The sequence below is a fragment of the Giraffa tippelskirchi genome, chromosome 2, assembly GCF_054371585.1.
Source record: "Giraffa tippelskirchi isolate mGirTip1 chromosome 2, T2T-mGirTip1v1.2.pri, whole genome shotgun sequence".
Classification (NCBI taxonomy): Eukaryota; Metazoa; Chordata; class Mammalia; order Artiodactyla; family Giraffidae; genus Giraffa; species Giraffa tippelskirchi.
Window position 1 is genome coordinate 50172368 of NC_137276.1, and position 19757 is coordinate 50192124.

Here is a 19757-nt window from a genome sequence, read left to right on the forward strand (position 1 = left end):
TCAGCTGAGGGGCTAGTTTATTCAGGGAGGGGGTGGGTGGTACCCATGGTGGTTCCAGGAGCAGGCAGTGGGAGCCCGGTGGGTTCCTGTGTGGGTAATTCCTGGGCTGGGCTGGTAGCAATGATATAGAGGAGCCAAGATGCCTGAGGATGGCCATGGCATTTTAGAAGGGGCAGCAGTGTGGTCAAGGCATGCTGACTTGTTTACCAGGGTGGTAAGTCTATTTTGCATATTTGCTTCCTGCTATACACTGGGAGCCCATATCCCAGGTCTGGTTGACTTCCCTGACAATCCTTGCATCAATCTCCAGATCCAGGAGGAGAAGGGGCAACAGAGGATGAGATGTTTGGATGGCATCACTGACTCAATGGACATGAGTTTGAGCAAGCTCCAGGAGATGGTGAAGGACAGGGAAGCCTGGAGTGCTGCAGTCCATGGGGTTGCAAAGAGTCACCTCTACCTGCAATGACATCGCTGCAGGTGCCCAAAGCCACCTGCTCTCAAATGCCTAAGGTTGTTCTCATCCCTACATGTGAGCAAACGGCATCCACTCCACCTGGAACATTTCCCCACTGAATATGTTCTGCCAAACTCAGCCCCAGAGCCCTGATCCACGAGCTGAGCTGACTGGCCCCTCTTCACACTCCCCAGAGGCCCTGTCCCACTTGCTGGCACCCAGCTACGTCCTGTCCTGGGCCCAGATGGCTGTGTGTGGGAGCTGTGTCCTGGTTATCATCGTGCCTCCAGAACTCACCAGCGTGTGACCAGCACTCAATAACTGATGCTTTGTGACGGGATCTACCCAAAGGTCTGCCCGATACTCCTCACTCAGCCTCCTGTGTGCCCTCAGGATTTCTCACTCATTCCTTTACAGGAGCATTTGTAAACAGCAAAGCATCGTCCAAAGGAATTGGTATGCTTTAATATCCTCTTATGTATGGAAGCCTACAGTTTTAAAATCTTTCCCCAGGTAGTAGAGGATTTGACTCCCGCACCACCTGTGAGGGAGAGATGATGGTCTCCCTTTCACATAGGAGAAGACTCAAACTCAGAGAAGTCAAGAGACTTGCCCAAGGCCACATAGCTTATTCGTGGTAGGAGTTAATTATAAAGCAGGGCCTCTGAGCGCCAAAGCCTTTGTGGTTTTCTCTTTCACTACCACCTTGACCCCATTGGAGGAAGCTGATCCGCTGGGTTTATAGGAGGCTCCAAGTTTTCTGTATCACCACACACCTGCTTCTTTAGGGCTAGTGACCAACCTCCAGTTTACCTCGAAATTGCAGAGGATGTGCTGAAAGACACCAACGTTGGTGATTACAGAGGACCCAAAGCCCAGTTCTGCAGTGCCAGTGACAGACAGGATCAGCTGAAAAATGCGATGGTTTAAAAAAGAGGTCTTTTTCTTCAGGAGAAATGCCATTATCTGCAAAGGTTAAAACACAAAGCAGTTTCCTAGTGAATACATCATCAGGACTCTCTCTCCTTCATCTACCTGTTCCTACCAGCACCTTTTGTCTGCCCAGTCTGAAAACACTCTGCTGTCTGGGACTACCTTATCCATTGCGTTTTTCTCAGAAGGAAAACATACACCAGCTTCTGCAGCTGCTTCCCCACCAGTGTCCACTTTTCTGTACTTATGTGGCTTCACCTCTCACTGTGGGCCCCGGCTCCTCCCTAAATTTTCCACATTTCCAGAATGCCACTGTCTCCTGGTTTCCTTCCCCCTTTCTGTGCTTTTCTCATTTTCCTTTACGGGGTCCTACATTCATACCCATCACACAGATGTTGCTGTATCACTAGGCAGCCACCATCTGCCCACAAACCCAGTTAAATCAGCTTCACTTTGGGCTGCTGCCACCAGATGTACCATTCTGCCATTCTGCTGTGCCAGGCCCTGGGAAACTGGCAACACACAGGCATCCATACCAGGGTCCAGGCACTGGAACCCCAGTGGCCCACACTCATCTCAGAGACTGACTAGGTGGATCTGACCTAGCCTTCTGTCTCTGTTGACCTCAGTAGCACAAAAGTCAGGCTGACCTACCATCCACTTGTATCTGGGTTCTCATCCACTTCGTTGAGATTCTCAGCCCGGCTCATTCACAGCTCAATTCCCCACTCCTGTTTCTAACAAAGTCCGTTCTCCCTGTCCTCTCAGACACACTCTTCCAATGTGTCATCAGGAAGTCTCGCTTGTTATGGGCTGAATGTTTGTTCTTCCCAAGCTCCGTGTGATGAAACCCTAGTCCCCAGCGTGATGGTATCTGGAGGCAGGTCTTTTGGGAAATAATTAGCATTAGATAAAGGCATGAGGGTGGACCCTCACAGATGGGGTTAGTGCTCTCAAAAAGAGTCACAGGAGAGCATCCTTCCTCTCGCTACTCTGCCCTGTGAGGATACAATGAAAAGTTGGCCATCTGCAATCCAGGAGGGTCCTCACTCAACCTGACCATGCTGGCACCCTGATTGTGGACTTACCAGTGTCCAGAACTATGAGAAAACTAATTTCTGTTGCTAATAAACCACCCAGTCTATGGTATTCTGTTATAGCAGCCCAAACTGAGACAATTTAGATCAGCAAATAGATCCTATTCCAGTCACTTCTTTGGCATATCTGACCATTTCCCACTCCCCCACCAGGACATAATTAGAATGGCTGAAAGTTGCATGAGAAAAATCACTCAAGTTGACTGATTTCACTTTACATTAATAGTGTAAATGTCAAACTGGTATTCAATTTGGCCTGGCAGTCCAATTCTGCTTTTTTGTAAGCTGGCTTTCCTCATCCTACAGATGATGATCTCAACTCTTCTCCTCTCTCCACAACTTCCCACCATCACCACCCAACACAGTACACAGCTGAGAGTTTAGAACGCAGACACAAACACTCTCCTCTCCTCACCACCAGATCCACAAATGCCCGCACTGCATTCCTTCCTGTCACGAGCTGGGTTTCCATTCACCTGCCCTCTGGAACCCACCCCTCGCCTGCTCCTTGGGATAACTCTTCTATCCTAGCTTCACCCATATTTCTCTTTTTTGTCACTTTGTTCCTGATAAACACGGTAACAGGTACATATGTGTGTCTGTGTTCAGTTGTTCAGTCATGTCCGACTCTTTGTGATCCCATGGACTGTAGCCCACCAGGCTCTTCTGTCCATGAGATTTTTCAGACAAGAATACTGGAGCAGGTTGCCATTTCCTCCTCCAGGGGACCTTCCTGATCCAGGGATAGAACCTGAGTTTCCAGCACCTTCTGCATTGCTGGTGGATTCTCTACTGCTGAGCCACTAGGAACAAGTACATATACATCATGCCAAATGAGCGTGCATATTAGGAAAAAGCAAGAAAAGGTGCTAGAAATGGATGAAGTAGGGTGAGGGAGAGGCAGGAGACATAGACTGTGGTCCAACTGTGGCCACAGTCCAGGTGAGAGGGGGTTGCTTGACGTGACACCAGACAGCTTTCCTCTAAGCCCCTGACTTGGGTGCCAAAGAAACAAGGAGGCTCTTTCCTGCCCACACGGGGCCCAGAAGGAACCTGCAGCTGTTGTGCCCCAGTGACTTTGTCTAGACTTTGACCCTAGTCGCTGCCCTCCATGATTCCTTTCTTGGCTGCCTCTCAGCCAGGCAGGGCACTCCTGGAAGACAGTGTCCGCGTCTCATCTGACATTATGAACAGTAAATAGCAATATAATCATGGTGAACACATACACAGCAGTTACTCTGAGCAGCCATGCTTCTAAGCACTTAGCATATATTAATTCTGTGATCACGATTCTACACAATAGGAGCTGTTATTATTCCCATCTTACATAGAAGAGAACTGAGGCACAAAGGTTAAGAACTAAAGTTGGTCAACATTTCTAGGGCATTTCGTCTGGGCCAGACATAATTCTAAGCCCTTCACCTGTATTAAATCATCTAGTCCTCACTGCAACCTCACGATACAGGAGATACAATAGATCGTATTGTACAGGTGTGGAAACCAAGACAGAGAGAGTAAGTAACTCAGGAAAAGTTAAGTAGAAAGCTAGGAAGAGGCTCAATTCCAACCTAGCACTCTGGTTCCAAGGTCTGGGCTCTTAGCTGTCATGCTAGATGCAAAGTAGGGGGATCGCAAATGATTCTTGAATTCATCAGTGAAAGATGTTGGCAGCCACAGACAGGTGAGCATCCCCATCCTGGTCAGAGCCCCTCTCTGGCTGATTGTCACCTGGCCCTCTGCTCTGGTGATGCTGAGGGACCAAGGAACTTTCAGTTTCCTTTCTCCAAAAGTCATACTGATAGGAATGTCTACTTGGGCCAGCAAGGCTCCTCCCTGTTCCTCAGGGATGACAGCTTCTTGCTGGGTGGTAGGGGGCATTTGCAGACTCAGGTGGGAGGGTGGACTTACCTGGTACCCACAGATGTGCTGCATCAGGCGGTCACACATGACATTGCTGGTCAGAACCAAGTGCAGGACTTTCACAGCCGCGTACATGCTATGGTCATCCATTGCTGAGGAAATGAGGCCCAGGAGGATGGCAGGCCCACCAATGAAGTCCAGGCTGCTGGCAGCAGGGCTGGAGTGGAACACTCTTACCCCTGTGTGGGACAAAGACATTCCTGAGTACACCACAGCTTCATTGCAGTGAAAATTCCTCTGGCAGCATGCAAGAGCTGTCAGGAACATCATCCACTTACAGCTGTGGGGCTTGTGCACAGGACAAGCTGGGAGGAAGAGTAGGGGCTTTAAAAGTTTTAGGTCACTGAGAGATCCTGTGCTGAGTCCTTTCTGGGTCACAGAAAGCTCAAACAGCCCAGGGGATTTCAGACCTCCACCCTCTGTCTCAGTCCAGAGTGCCAGATGAGCCAGTCATCCTCTGAGCTGGCTGTTCTGACAACCTCTGGCTCTTGTCTGGGCTCTAGATCCTGCAGCATTGGCCTCTGGCACCAGCTCTCTGTTTTGCTCTTGCCTGATTGCAAGGCACAGTCACCAGTTGTTTTTTTCACCCAAACCACCACCACAATTGCCTCTACTCAGAGGCCCTGCTATACTCACTAGATAGGCTCCATTGTGCACAGATGCCAGCTTGGTTAGTAGCAAGTTCACTACCAGTTGTCAGATACAGCAAAGTGATTTGATCTCTGCAGGGAAGCTGACTCTCTGGTGGGGTTAACTCTCAACTCTTACTCTCACCATCTGAGCTTCTCAGCCCACTCAGTCTTGCCTACCACCCCAGAATTTCAGGCTGCACAAGTGATGCCAGCCACATGCTCTTCTTCCCAAATAGCAGGAAAAGTTCATACCTAATTGGCCCACAGCAACAGCTCCAATGGTTCGAAGAGAACCCGAGAGGTGACCAGCACAATTTCTTAGCAAGAACACAGGCACGGCACTGTCACGGGATGAAATGTTCATCTAGAGAAATTGGCAACAGTTAGTCCTAAGCAACTTTCCTGGAGAGGAGGAGGTCTTGTTCAGGAGCTCCTGGAGGGCAGGCATCCTGAGGCCTGGCACTCCGTTAATGTAAGCCATTGGATGAATAATAACTGAACCAACATCAGAGGGACTGAAGCCAAAATCCAGGTTCTGTCCTGCCTCCCAGTCTTTGGCTTAATCAGAAGGAAGAAGAGTTCATTATACAATTGTGCCACCAATGTCCCACATGGTCACTAATTAAACAAATGCTCACAGCGAGGAGCTGATGAGAGTAGGAAGGCCTTGAGGACACTTGGAGGCATAACAGTGTTGAGAAGCCCAGGGCTGCCTTCTTCCCAGTGTAGGGTCATCCAGCTCTGAAAGTCCTGGCATCCCTGGTCTCCAAGGGCCAGAAGACGGGACTCTGGCCTCTTCTAGCAGAAGACTCGGTGCTGGTAAGGCATAGTTTCAGTGCTCAACAGGACTTAACCCCTGATCCCACCTCCTCAGGAAAGGGAGGGGACCCTCTGTCTGTGAGGGTGGCGAGAATATAAACAAACGAGCCCAAATTCATCAACAGTAAGCAAAAGAGCTCTTTATGCAGGGGATTAGGAAATCTAATGGCCTCTTTGCCTAACTAACTTGTCTGCTTGCTGTTTTGCAAATTTTTGTTTAAACACAGTGACTCAAAGACTGTTTTACAATCTTAGGGGTTAGTAGCACTTAGGAAAAGGAAGTGTTTCCAGTGTCACAAATGTTGTTTAAATATTCCATTTGTTCTTGCTCTACTGAAGAGAATGAAGAGTACCTACTTTCTTCTCTGAAAGAAGAGATTTGGTCTTGAGGAGTGTGAATGGGCAGGAGTCATAGAATATTTTCACAAATGAAGTGGGTCTGTCAACACACACACACAAATGTGAACTAGCATTCATTTAATCACTGAAAACTGCAGCAAGCCATGAGATTTTTATTCCGAAAAGGAGCAGCAAGTGACGTTAGAAGGTGTACCTCTTTAGCAATCAGACGGCTGTCCACCTCATTGTATGTGCTTCTGATGTCTGCAACACTGGTAACGGAGGAGCTGGCTATGTGAAGGCCAAAGGAAACCTTTTCCTCTGCAACCAGGGGTGTCACTTCCACACCAGGATCCTCTCCTACAACAACACATCTTCAGTTATTTCTACTCTCACTTTACTGAGTAGGAAACTAACCCTCAGAAGAGTGAGCCTCTACTGCTACATGGCAAAGTCATCACTGAGCAATGTTTGTAGCTATTATATGTTATTGCATTGTATGTCATATATTATATGTTTTGTCCCCACCTGTGATTTCTGACACATAGAAAACTGCAGAGAAATCTCATAGTATTAATCCTACTATAAAATAGAAGCACTCCAGGTATGAAATTACTAAGTCTTGAGACATCTCTTGTGAATGTAACCTCACCCCCAAAACCGAAGTGCTGGGCTGAAAGCCCTATGGTTTTCAGTGAGCTGCATGTCCGTGGTAAACACCTCCCTTAGTTTTAGCACACAGGTGATCACTCAAGGAGAGCTATATGTGCTACCTGAGAAGCATGGTGTAAACTGAGAGTGGATGAAACTTTGGCTCTAGACCTGGCCTCCTCATTTGTTCTTGCCAGTGCTCGTTGCTAGAGGAACTGAAGTTCAAAGAACACATGAAGCCTAAAGACAGAAATGCTCCACAGCGTTCAGTTACCCTTCATCATGCAAGAAGGCGTCAGTACATAGAATCATTTATCATTCTTCCCAGATGAGAGCTGACCCCCTCGACTTGGCAGAGCACAGAGAGCAATACTGCCTGCTTGAACAGCCAACAATCAATAATGAAAATGTGGATGTTTTGTCTGCCTGTTTAATAATTGAAGACAACAGTATACTTTAGTTAAAAAGCGTCTTCATTAAAAGGAATGTAACTTATTTATCTCATTCTCTTCCCTCTTTCTTTGTTGATGATATTACCCACCCACTTTTCTCCATTACGTACTCTGGAATTGAAACCTACAGGAGATTGTCATTTCCTTTTCTGCGACATTTTCTATTGGCTTGTAAATATATAATAATCCAATTACAGAGGCCTTCCCTAATGACTGGCCTGTGCTGAGTTTTTTCCTTATAGATAAGCTATAAATAACTGGATGTCTATTTAAAAATTAGAATCAGCAAGGTCATTATAAATCAAAACACCTCATACCTTGGACGTGCACAGCCTGGAAGTTACCACAGTATCTTGGGCCAAGTTTGTTAATAACTTCCAGAGTTTCCATTGAGATGGCTTCTTCAAAGAAGTACGAGGGGCCCAGACGCCATATTAGTAATGACTTTTGTTTCCAAACTCGAGGGGTAGCAATATATCCATAAACATCCACAAATGAGGATGGATCCATTGAAAGGAATGGTCCTGGTAAGGCCTGAATGTACAACATCTGTTAAAACAAAAAGGTGGGGGAAAGGGGTAGATGGGATGTATTTAACCTCAGAATTAATCAGATAAATACATAAAACAAAAAATGATGTACCTTATTCATCTCTCAAAGTAAAAACTTTATTCAGAAACGTTACAAAGATAACTCTCAAAGCTGAGAAACACTGCATAAAACAGTTTGTAAAAAAAATTCTGTGTGTATGTGCTCTCAGTCATGTCCAACTCTTTTGTGACCCCAAGGACTGTAGCCCGCCAAGCTCCTCTGTCCATGGGATTGCCCAGGCAAGAATAGTGGAGTGGGTTGCTATTTCCTCCTCCAGGGGATCTTCCCAACCCAGGGATTGAACCTGAGTCTCTTGAGTCTCCTGCATTAGCAGCCAGATTCTTTACCACTAGCACCACCTGGGAAGCTGCATGGGAATAAAAAACTGACACTGTGCCTTTGGAAATAAATGTGATAAAAAAATATTAAGTATCACTAAAAGGTTCATCTTTTTTTCCAGTCATTTCACAAAGAAATTTAAAGTCTAATGTTGGCACATTAATTAAGTTTTACATACTAAATATAGCTACAGACTAGAAAGGAAGAAATAAAACTGTCTCTATGTGCAAATGGCACGTCCATGTAGAAATTTCTAAGGAATCCACAAAAAACAAACTAATAAGTGAATTCATCAAAGTCACAGGATATATAATCAGCACATAAAAATCAATTGCATTCTATAGACTAACAAAGAACATGCAGAAACTACAATTGCTCACAAGAAAAATAAATACTTTTTTGTTCTGCAAAATCCCATGTGAAAGAGGATGAAAGAAAGCTATAGATTAGGAGAGATTATTTACAAAATTACATATCCAACAAAGGACCGCTATCTAAAATATTTAGATAAAACTCTTAAAACTCAATAGTAAAAAGTAAAGAATCCAATTAGAAATGAGTGAAACATATACACAGGCCTCACTAAAGAGGATATACAAGTTTCAAATAAGGTTCTAACATTTGAGAACTGCTGTTTCATCTCCAACCTAAGTCCATCTTTTTTCTGCCCAACAGACACCTGCATCTAAATGCAGACCTTATGTTTATCCCATTTAAATTTCACTTGCTGATCCTGACCCAACTTGTTGAAATCATCTTCGAAAGTCATCTCTGTCAGTCTTGGCCCTTGGCCATTCTCCATGCCATATTTTGCATATTTTGACATATTTTCATGGCATCACATCCCTTCTAACCTCCATGCTGACTCTCTGGTTTAGTAGGCCCCTGAGGTTGGATGTTCATCTATGTGCCAATTCACTGAACAACACATCAGCCTTGTAACTATAAACTCAATATGATTCATCAAGTGTATATTGCATGCTTTCTGTATGCCAGTCCCTATGTTAGGTGAAAGCAAGTTCCAGATATCAACAGGACAAGGCTCTTAGCCTCACAATACATGTTCTACTTCATAGAATACAATCTATTCTATGAAACAAGACTGGATACCAATAAACTTTGTGAAAAAGGATCAAAACTAGCCCACTCTGTAATTACGCCTAAAGAGATTAAAAAAAAAAGACTTTGGGTGACCACAAATGTAACCACACTTTTCATCCTGGCTAACGTGAGTGACCACTGCTCTTTCTCCAGTGACAGTTTAAGCCCTTTCTCTTTCCTTCTGCTTCCTGATTAAAAGTTCTGAACATACATAGATACCAAATTGTCTCTCTGACAGCACCCCATTCAGAACTGACCGACCTCCACTTTTTTGAACCCTCCCCAAAAATCACCTAAAGTGAGCCTATATCCTGTTAGTTCCTCCTAATGCCTTATTACTCCATGGTAAGGAGGGTAAGAAGGCTCTTGCTACAGCAAGCTTCATAAATGTACCTCTTGTTTTGTACTATATGCATGCTCCTAGAAGTATTTGATTGGTGGGCATGGACAGTTCCTAACACCTAAAACAATACCTAACATATATTAGGTGTTCAATAAATACTTAATGTGGGAAGGAACGAAGGAAGAAAGGATGGTGTGAGGTAAGAAGAACTGTTAACAATTGAAGTCAAAAGTTAACTTTATGTTTTGAAGGACCTTTTTTTTAATGCTCTTAATGAATCCTTCTGGTTACCTCTGTGACTAGGAGGCATGGCCGTGGGGCAAGCACAGCTTGGGAGAAACATCTCACCTTGGCTGAGCCAATGACCTGTCCATCCAGATAGGTGAAAACTGTACAATTCCTTTTCATTTCCTTGGTGACAACCACAGCCAGGTGGTGCCACTGACCACAAGCCAGCAGCTGGCCACACCTGACCCGAAGCTGGCGTCCTGCAGAAGGCTCAGGGTCATCCTCGGGTTCCATGATATCTGGAAGAGAACACGAGCACCAGTCCTCACCTGCAGTGTCAGGGAGCAGCGACCCAGCGCCAGGGGCCCTAGTGCCAGCGGGGCCAGTGCGGAGCCTCCCATAGAGTACTAACAGCAGCAGCAGGTTTCATTGCTAGAGCCCTTGCTTTGTGCCAGACACTGAGGTAGGTGCTATCATGATTCCCTGGTTACCATCCTGAGGCACAGAGAGGTTGGGTAATTTGTCTAAGGTTGCATAGCCGGAGTTCAAACCCAGGAGTCAGGCTGCAGGGTCTACCCATCACAAGGCTGCCTCCATAAGGACACACATGGGCTGGCAAAGTCCCAGAAGGGACGGAGCTTAAGCGGCTGGGCTGTGTGTGAAGGACACCAAGCCAAATCCTGGGCCTTCCAAAGTCAATGTCTCACTATGAAACAGGGCACAAAAAACAGGCATGGCCATAACACCCTGAGCTTGGCCATCACAGTCCATTTTGGGCCATTGCAGGCAGGTGAGCTTGGATATCCAGGCTGAGCTCTAGGCGGCAGAATCAGAATCAGCCACCTACCCATACAGCTGAGGGCAGGCAGGCACCCCAGGCTCTTGGGCCAAGAGCTGCTGACTCAGTCCCACATCCTCCAAGTGTGGGAGAAATCTTACCCAGGGGCTGAAACTCTTTCTCTTCTGTAGATACAACCAAAGAGAGGTCTTCCGGGCAGAGGCTGACAGAGAAGCAGATGAAGGGCTGCTCGGTCCTGGCCAGGTGGCGCACCAGGGTCAGGAAGCGCAGCGGATGGCACTCTGTGGCTGTGCTGTGCCTGCCGATCAGGAACCAGCAGGAGAAAGTCAGGCCCCCGGGCGGAGGGAAGGACCTGGCAGCACCTGAGGTCGGAACACAAGTACACCCTGAGGCTTTGTCCTGCTGTGCAAGCCTGTCTAGGTTCACTGTGGCTCTGACTCGGCCCGGGGGTGGCCCTGCTGGGTGCTAGTACTCGGCCCTGCCTGACCCATACCCACTTCACAGTGACCCAGGCAGCATGACGCTCTTGTCTCCTTCCTTAATCATACTCACAGGAATAAGTCATATTCCCTACAGGACTTGAGCCTAGATCTTCAGAGCCTCTCTCCAATTCTGACCCACCTATTATGCTGAGTTGCTAAGGAAGCGGAGAGGGAGCACACCCCTGAGATCCATCACCACGTGGCTCACTGGTCAGCTGGTCTAAAGCCGATCTGTGTCCTCTGTGGGGCAGTGGAAGCCAGACTAGCTAGGCTAAACCTTGCCTGGGGAGTGCTCACTCTAGGGATAGCCAGGCTGGCGATACAGGTGGGGTCCATTGTCCTCATTGAATGGGCAGAATCAGGCTTGGAACCCTGCGCTGATGAGCTGTAAATGCCGCAGCTCCTCAGCACCCACCCTCCCACAGAAACCCAGACCCTGGCTCTCCTAACAGGGGGTGCCTGGTCTTCAGCTGTGAGCAGCACTATACAAAGCATGCCAAGGCCCAGCTGATCCCCACATGAGTCAAGGACAGGCTTGTTCCTGGGTGACCACTGGCACAGAACTCACATTCCTCTCTAGAGTCATAAGGTAGGGTGAGGTGTTCATGTTGGCCTCTGTCAGTCATCGACAAAGGGAATCAAACCCAGGCTCAGCTTCCAAGTCAGCTGTCGAGCCCACCAGTGCTCACTGAGCCCCAATATGTGCAGAGCTGTGGGCTGGGCCCTTGGGATGCACAGTGGACAGGACACCCCTGGCTCAAGACAGAAACAACCAAAGGGAAGGGTGAGTCCTCTACAGACACGTGGGACCAAGAGGAAGACTCATGCTTTCTGGAAATGCCAAAAGGAAATGTGAAATCAAGACTCCTCAAGGACTTACTCCCAGGTCAGGGAGAGGGGACCTCAGCAAGCTAAACCCCCAGGGAAACACATACCCGTCCCAATCCCTCCAGAGACCGAGTACTCAGTGCTGGTTCCCATCACTGTAGCCAAGGTTGGAACAAACAAACAGCTGGAATAGAAAAGTGTCTCAAATCATTGAACTGTAAGCCAACCTCTGATGCGATGTCTGCCCCTCTGTCTGTCTTCAGGGGCCTCACTCCCTCCTAGATCATGGGGCCCCCAAGACACAAAGTGATTGATGCTGGCATCATGGCCCTAAGAAAGGAATCTGGTCTGGAGGCTGGAATGGAGGGCAGCCTAGAATGCAGACAATCAGGAGAAAGAGACAGTCCTGGCCTTAGATGGCTGGGGATGCTGTCCCTGAAGACGGGGTATCTGTGACCCAGACATTTTCCACAGCTGACTGTGAGAGCTGATAGAAACTACAGCTTTGTAATCAATATTATAATTCACCCAAGGCCCTGGGAAATTAATGAAGTGTATTTCAAGTGTATGAAAGCCTGTCATACCCGTAACCTTCCACAGACATGTCGAATTCCACGAAGGATGGAGCCAGGGCCGCCCTCTGAGGCTGCAGGTTGCGGGGGGAGGTCATGGAGATGAGGCTCAGTGCCGTCTGAAGGGTGATGGTCGAGCTCTGGGATGGCCCCATGGGCCTGAGGGCCTGTATGCTTGTTGGGTGAGGGCTGGCATCCCCGGAGGCCACTGCAGAACCCTCAGCAGGCACTGGCATCGCTGCCTGTGACCCTAGGGGCACAAGCAGGAGAAGAGCTGTGTCTTTGCTCAAGCATTTCCACTACTCTTCTGTCAACAGCCCCCACCCTTCTGCCACAGTCCCCAAGGAAGGCTCTGCAGAGCACCATGTATTCCCAAACCCCAAGGGTGGCCTCCTGGGCCCTCCTGCTCACCCTCTTGCCTGGGACCTCTGCTGATGCTGATAACACTGAATCATGGTGACAACCTGCTCCTCCTGAAAACTTCTTCTCCCTTTAATTCTATCATTGCCGCCACTCTTTTCCACTACACACTTTCTGTTGCTGTCATTGGCTTGCCCCATTAGCTGTCCCTCAATGGGGCTTTGTCCTGGCTCTCTGACCTCTAACTGTTTTTCACAACAGCCTATGTCCTCAAAGGCTCTGTTTCCCACCTCCAGCTGCTGGCCCATTCCTGTCTCTTCATCCTTGTTTTTCAACTGGGCCTCCTAGCCTTAACATCCTATGTGATTTTATATTCAGAATGTCCATGGCTTTCTTTTCTCCAAGCTGGTTCCCTGTACCAGCATCTCACCAGGTACCAGGCCAATGCTTTGTCCTCCAGACCTCCTAACTCCCTGCTGAGCTGTGAGCTGTGTGAAAAGCTGACCCTGTTCTGTCAGAGGCAGTGCTGGGTACCCCTGAGAATGCTGTGACATGAAGGTTGCTGTGCTCCAGGCATAGAAAGGGGCTAAGAACATGCTCACCATCACCATCTTATATGGGGCTAGGAGTCTTCCTCCTTCCAGATCTGGTCTTTATCTGGGGACCACGGATCTGATCCCTCTGCTCGTCCTCATTTGCTCCATCGAGCAGCAGGCAAAACCATTTTTAAATCTCTCTGCTTCCCCTATTCTGTAAAGGATTCCTTACAGAAAATGCATGTTCTCTTTTAAATCCCATTATCTGGCCCCTATTCTCTCCTCTGTCCTCACCTGGGCATCCCGAGTCCCCTCCGTGCACATGAGATGAACTGAGTTTTTTCGTTGCAGCCGATGGAGGTGAAGCAATTCCAAGGCCTAGAAACTGTCTGAATATCATAACAAACAAGAGAACCAAATGATGACATTTTCAGCCAGAAGTTTCCTCCAGTTCCATCTGAACACTTGTCCTAGATCCCAGAGCCCGCTGGTTCCCCCACCATGCCTTCCCCTCTCGGCCTGGAATCCTTTTCCTCAGGCCATACAGAACCAGGGTGTCCCTGACCTGGCACTCAGACCAGAGGGCTGGTGAATTTAGGTGCTTTTGACTAACTGGTGACCAGCTAGAAGCCCCAAACTGGACCTGGAGAGGAAAAGGATTTTGTAGGGAAATACCTTTGCCATACTTTGTTTCTAAGTTTCTAATGGACTTGACTGATCAGCTGAACTAAGCACAGTGGCCTTGTCTGATAGCCCCACGGATAGAGGTGGAAGAGGCTGGCCTGGCCCCTGGGTCCCATACCAGCTTGCTGGAGGGGATGCCTTTGATCCCCCTGCACTTGGTCCTATATGCCTCCAGGGGTGCAGCAGCTTGTGGCCCTGAGCACCACCCTCCCTACATCTACACCCTCTAGGGCCACAGGTACAAAGAGACCCTTGATCTCCCTCCTGCAGCCTTTCTTTCCTCTGCTTTTTTTGTCTTCTGTGTCTGCTCCTCCTTGTGCATCTTCCCTCACTACTGTGACTCTCCAGGAAACATGTGGCTTCGTGGAGGGGTTGCCAGTGGGAAGGCCCCATAGGATACAGTGGAGCTGCCTCTGTCTCCCTTCTTGTCACGTGTCCCAGTCACTGCCCCTTATGCTGGTCAAGCTCCCTATGGTCTAGTCTCTCTCTTGGCAGCCAAGCCTTCATAGCTGCCCCCCACCCCCACCCCTTTCAGCAGAATGTTTTCACATGCCTAGTTCCCTCCTCTCCTGGTCTGGTGACCATCTGCACAGGCCGTAGACCTCAGCCACCACTGTTCCCTTGAAGCCCCCTCTTTACACCCAATCTCCCAGCTGTGGTCCTCGCAGCTCCACAGAGCTCTCAAACTGCACTAGCATCCCCTCCAACACTTTCTGAATTCTCCGCAGGACCCCTGGCTTATTGCTTCACCCCCTAGACCATCAGCTCCATGAGAGGAGCTACGTCCACTCTGCGGGCTGCAACATTGCCCAAGGACCCAAGACTCCAACCTGGGCTTGCACTGGCCAATGCTGGGAAGGCAGGAGGGGCACGGGGATACTCTTACTGCCCACTGTCCACAAGCTCGGCTACCAGGGGCTCAGCAAGATTTAATGTGCAGCACACAGTACCTTAACACGTCTGGTTCGATGGCTTGGGAAGCAAGTTTTTCAAAAATCCTGATGAGGCCCGAGTGCAAGGGGCTGCTGCTGGTGGTCAGGGCCTTGTGGCAAGAAGTCATGAGGGTCCTGAGCATCCCCGCCTCACACATGACCTGACGGTTCTTCTCCGACTTCACCATGGACTGGATGTGACTGGCCATGGAGCACTGGATCTCCCTGGAAAGCTTAGAGTAACCAAAGCAAGCAAGTGGTGAGCCCTTGAGGTCAGCATGTTTCGGGGGCCACTTTGGTCAGCTCTCAGCTAGGACTTGAGTTGGTGGTAAGGTGAGGAGACTGAGCCCCCCCTCAGCCTATTCTCACTGTCCCAGTCTGTCTTGGGCACTCTCAGAGGTACCCTCCTCACACGAGCTGCCGAATAGTAGATAGCTTAAAACAGACTGCAAACGAACAGGCGAGAGCCTGCTTCAGTCTGAGATATGTGGTGGTTGAGCCATATGACATTTCTGAATTGCTAACATTTAAAATACTGGAGATTCCACACAGAAGTCCAGACATGTGGCCTCTCTTAAAAGGTGGAAAGATCTGGTCAGGCCACTTAGCCATTGTGTGTCTGTTGAGAAGTGGTTGGAGCTGGGCAGCGGCTGTGCCCTCTAGAGGGTCCCACACCTTACCCCCCAACCACTGGCATCTCTCGCTCGACAGTCCTGTGTTTCAGTTTGCACCCCTGGCCCAGAAGGTGGGATCCTGTGGCAGCTGCAGCCTGCTCCATCTTCTCAGGTCAAACCACACCAGCCTACACAAGCTCCTGAAGTCACAGCTTCTGTGGAGAAGCATCCCCTCCAACCCACTTCCTTTGTCTGTCTTTCTGGGCTAAGTGCATTCGGACACACAGACAGCTGCCCTCTTATCTTCCCTCTGCCAGATTTCAACTCACTTTACCATCTTTATGCCCTTGAAGCCCAAAGGATAGAGGCCTAGAGTCAGCCTCATCAGCATTTCAACCAAATATATTACATTATTTTCATAACCTTCCTTTCTTCATAAAAAGATAACCCCTTGGCATTCCCAGCCTCCACTGAAAGGGAATTTCCTTCACAAAATCTCTAAAGATTGTCCTCTTTTTCTTTTTTCTTTTTTTTTTTTGTGAAATTGAAATAAATTTTATGAGGATATAAATATACTATGTATATTGTGATAACAAATAGCTTTTTTTAATTTTTTTAATTTTTAAATAAATTTATTTATTTTAGTTGGGGGCTAATTACTTTACAATATTGTAGTAGTTTTTGCCATACATTGACATGAATCAGCCATGGCTTTACATGTGTTCCCCTTCCTGGACCCCCCCTCCCACCTCCCTCCCCATCCCATCCCTCCGGGTCATCCCATTGTATGAGATTGTCTGAAATCACCAGGATACCAGTTTGATCTTAAAGGAGGTTTTCTGCAGGAGAGGCTATGGGGGCCTCCTTCTGCAGGTAAGGGTACCCGTCACAGCTGCCCCTCCTGTGGACGTCAGCTTCCCTAAGTGGTAGCTACCCTGCTATGTAGCCCCATATGTATCTTCATGCGTGCATACATGTGTATACATGTACATACACATGCAATGCACATATACATAAAACTGGGCACACACACACACATATATACACCACCCCCAGACGATAGCCAGTGGGGCCATGCCCTTCAGCCTCTGTGGTTCAGTTCACACTTGAGACCCCTGCCCTGGGGGCTCAGCCTCACTCAGTTCCTTCTGCATCACCCTGCTTGCCTCACCCCCCTTCTCCTGAGCCTCCCTTCACAAACCTCATACACCTGTACCCTGTCTTGAACTCTACTTTGAGGAACACAACTAAAGGCTGTAGCTTGCTTTTCATACTGCACACCTTTGCCCTAGTCTCTGGTTCCAAGAAAAGGGATCTATGATGAAGTAAGTTATGTCTAGGTTAGTCCACCAATGCAAAGCCAGCGGTCACCATGAGCCACTTACTTTAGGACTCTGAACCCAACATTCATAATTACCTTACTCTATCATCACCTTCCTGTGCATGTAGTCATTCAAGGCCACCCTGTCCAGAGATGGTTCAGAGTATGTCTGTATCACCAAGGGACAGAATTTAATCAAATGGCATTCTTCCTTAGACTGTGAACACAGTTTTGTAGTATATGTTTCAAGGATTACAATGTATGGTGAAACATTTATACTGTTAATCATCAGTTTCTCGATTTGTTTTTTTAAATGAAGGGGTCGCACAGCCCACCCTCCCACCCTTCCATGCCTTTCAGAAGCATGACACCTATAGCTCTTTCCTCAAACTGATGGCATCTGGTGAAATTCCCATTGTTACAATATCTCCGGTAATATTTTCAACTTAAAATTTTAGACTGCTTTTAGTTTAAAATGCAAACTACAGTAGAATGGTTTTTCAAGGGCTGTGCTTCCAGGTAGGATTTCATCACTCTGCCAACATCACTGATATCAAGGAGAGATCTCATTATTCGAAGAAGATGGTCCTTGCAATGAAATCTTTATGCCTCCCCCATCACCTCTCAACGGAGAAGGCAATGGCACCCCACTCCAGTACTCTTGCCTGGAAAATCCCATGGACGGAGGAGCCTGGTAGGCTACAGTCCATGGGATCGCTAAGAGTTGGACACAACTAAGGGACTTCACTTTCACTTTTCCCTTTCATGCACTGGAGAAGGAAATGGCAACCCACTCCAGTATTCTTGCCTGGAGAATCCTAGGGACAGCGGAGCCTAGTGAACTGCTGTCTATGGGGTCACACAGAGTCGGACACGACTGAAGCGACTTAGCAGCAGCAGCAGCATCACCTCTCAAATTCAGATGTTGAAACCTAACGCCCAGTGTGATGGCATTTGGAGGAGGGATCTTTGAGAGTATTGCGTATGTGCTCAGTTATGACCAACTCTTTGAGACCCCGTGGACTGTAGCCCACAAGGCTCCTCTGTCCATGGGATATCCCATGCAAGAATACTGGAGTGGGTTGCCATTTCCTCCTCCAGGAGATCTTCCTGACCCAGGAATCAAACTCACATGTCCCGTGTCCCCTTCATTGGCAGTTGGATTCTTTGCCACTGCGCCACCTAGGAAGACCCTGAGGGTAGAGCCCTCATGAATGGGATTAGTGGCCTTAGGAAAGAGACCCCAGGAAACTCCTTTCTCCCTTGCATACTGTGAGGATACAGCAAGAAGAGTGCCGTGAGTGAGGAAATGGGTCCTCATCAAACACTGAATCTGCCAGTACCATGATCCTGGACTTGCCATCCTCCAGAACTGTGAGAAATGAATTTCTGTTGTCTGTAAGCCCCTGGTCTATGGCATTTTGTTTTAGCAGCCTGGATGGATGAAGACAATCCCCTTCTCTGTCACTGTGGTATCTGCACAGCCAGTGTGAACTGCTAGAGGGACATGTAACCCAACAGAGACCAGAAACGGAAGGAAGAAATGCCAGATCTAAGTTACACTAAATGATTCCATGACTTTTACTTTAAGACACTCTTCCATGTGGAAATCTACCTAACCTCCTTGACTCCCTTCCCCAGATCTTCCTTGTGATGCTCTAAACATCCCTTCTTGCACCCATGGAGCCTGTACCTCTGCTTTCCTTCTCCTCTGCTCGAAACAGAAGAGCTGCTTCCATCCTCTTGCCTAGAACTCTCCCTCTCCAAGAATTTGATTATTTGGTAACTGCAGTCTTTTAATTTGGGGTTAGAGCTGGGGAGACAGTCTGTGTGAAGCAAGATGCAAAAATAACAACACAATGTATTATTTATAAGAATTAAAAACAAATGTCTACAATCTCCAATTTTTATTACCACCACTTCACTTATTGCTTTGGGGACTTTTGGCTTTTTTGTTGTTGTTTTTGCTTTTTCTTCCCCCACCAGAGCAGAAATACTGAAAATCTAAATATGCAAAAAATAAAAAGTTTTCAAAAAGGAAAAACAGAAATGCTGATGTAGTCTAATGATGCCACAAGTTTACTCCAAAATTGCTCAATACCCCATAATGGAGGAGGGAAAATTGATCATCCTCATTATCGCTGCAGCTCTGTCAATACCAATATTGCCTTGTTTTGAATAAAATGTGCTGTTTTTTTTCAATGTTGGTTCCAGTAAAATGGGGTTTTAGTGAAAATATGAGCAGTAGCAGGAAACCAGTCTGGTTTCTCCCCCTACAAATGGATTGATTTTCCTAACGCGCATTACTTCCAATGCAGGAAGGGGATGGTGGTTCAATTAGGACTCAGTGGTAAGCGCTTAGGGTCACCAGCGGACTGGACCCGCAAGGCAAATTATCACAGAAAGATGTGCGGGGCTGCCTATAGGAGTTTTCTGCTTTCTCCACTTAGCAGCTGAGTCTTCAAGTCTGTCCTTGTCCAGTTGTGGATGTTTAGTCTTTATCTTTCTCCCACCCGCCTCTTCCCTGGTCCAGATTGATAAAGCGGTTCCAGAGCCCAGTGAGAGCTGGGTCCTGATGGAGTTGGTCCCTCCAAGGAGGTATGGGCTTTGAGTACCTTAGTCCAGAGTGTGTCTTCTGGACAGTAATCACAGTCCTGACGCAGACTAAAAACCATCAGATGACCAGTGTCTCCTTCCCCCAGACACTTAGAAAGAACTAGGGACTGC

The 19757-nt window shown here is 47.7% G+C and overlaps 1 protein-coding gene across 2 annotated transcripts in view; it reads right to left on the reverse strand.

Moving 5' to 3' along the window:
* The window catches only part of WDFY4 (WDFY family member 4), a 226034-nt gene that overhangs the window by 148751 nt on the left and 57526 nt on the right, over positions 1 to 19757 (reverse strand). For both annotated transcript variants that reach the window (XM_081561673.1, XM_081561666.1), the window contains exons 13-23: positions 15114 to 15328; positions 13774 to 13868; positions 12596 to 12833; positions 12119 to 12195; positions 10842 to 11063; positions 10023 to 10201; positions 7618 to 7849; positions 6412 to 6557; positions 5292 to 5403; positions 4396 to 4586; positions 1271 to 1423 (exon numbers count right to left, since the gene is read on the reverse strand). In XM_081561673.1, coding sequence (XP_081417799.1) covers positions 1271 to 1423; positions 4396 to 4586; positions 5292 to 5403; positions 6412 to 6557; positions 7618 to 7849; positions 10023 to 10201; positions 10842 to 11063; positions 12119 to 12195; positions 12596 to 12833; positions 13774 to 13868; positions 15114 to 15328 — 1860 coding nt within the window. The remainder of the gene's footprint in view (positions 1 to 1270; positions 1424 to 4395; positions 4587 to 5291; positions 5404 to 6411; positions 6558 to 7617; positions 7850 to 10022; positions 10202 to 10841; positions 11064 to 12118; positions 12196 to 12595; positions 12834 to 13773; positions 13869 to 15113; positions 15329 to 19757) is intronic.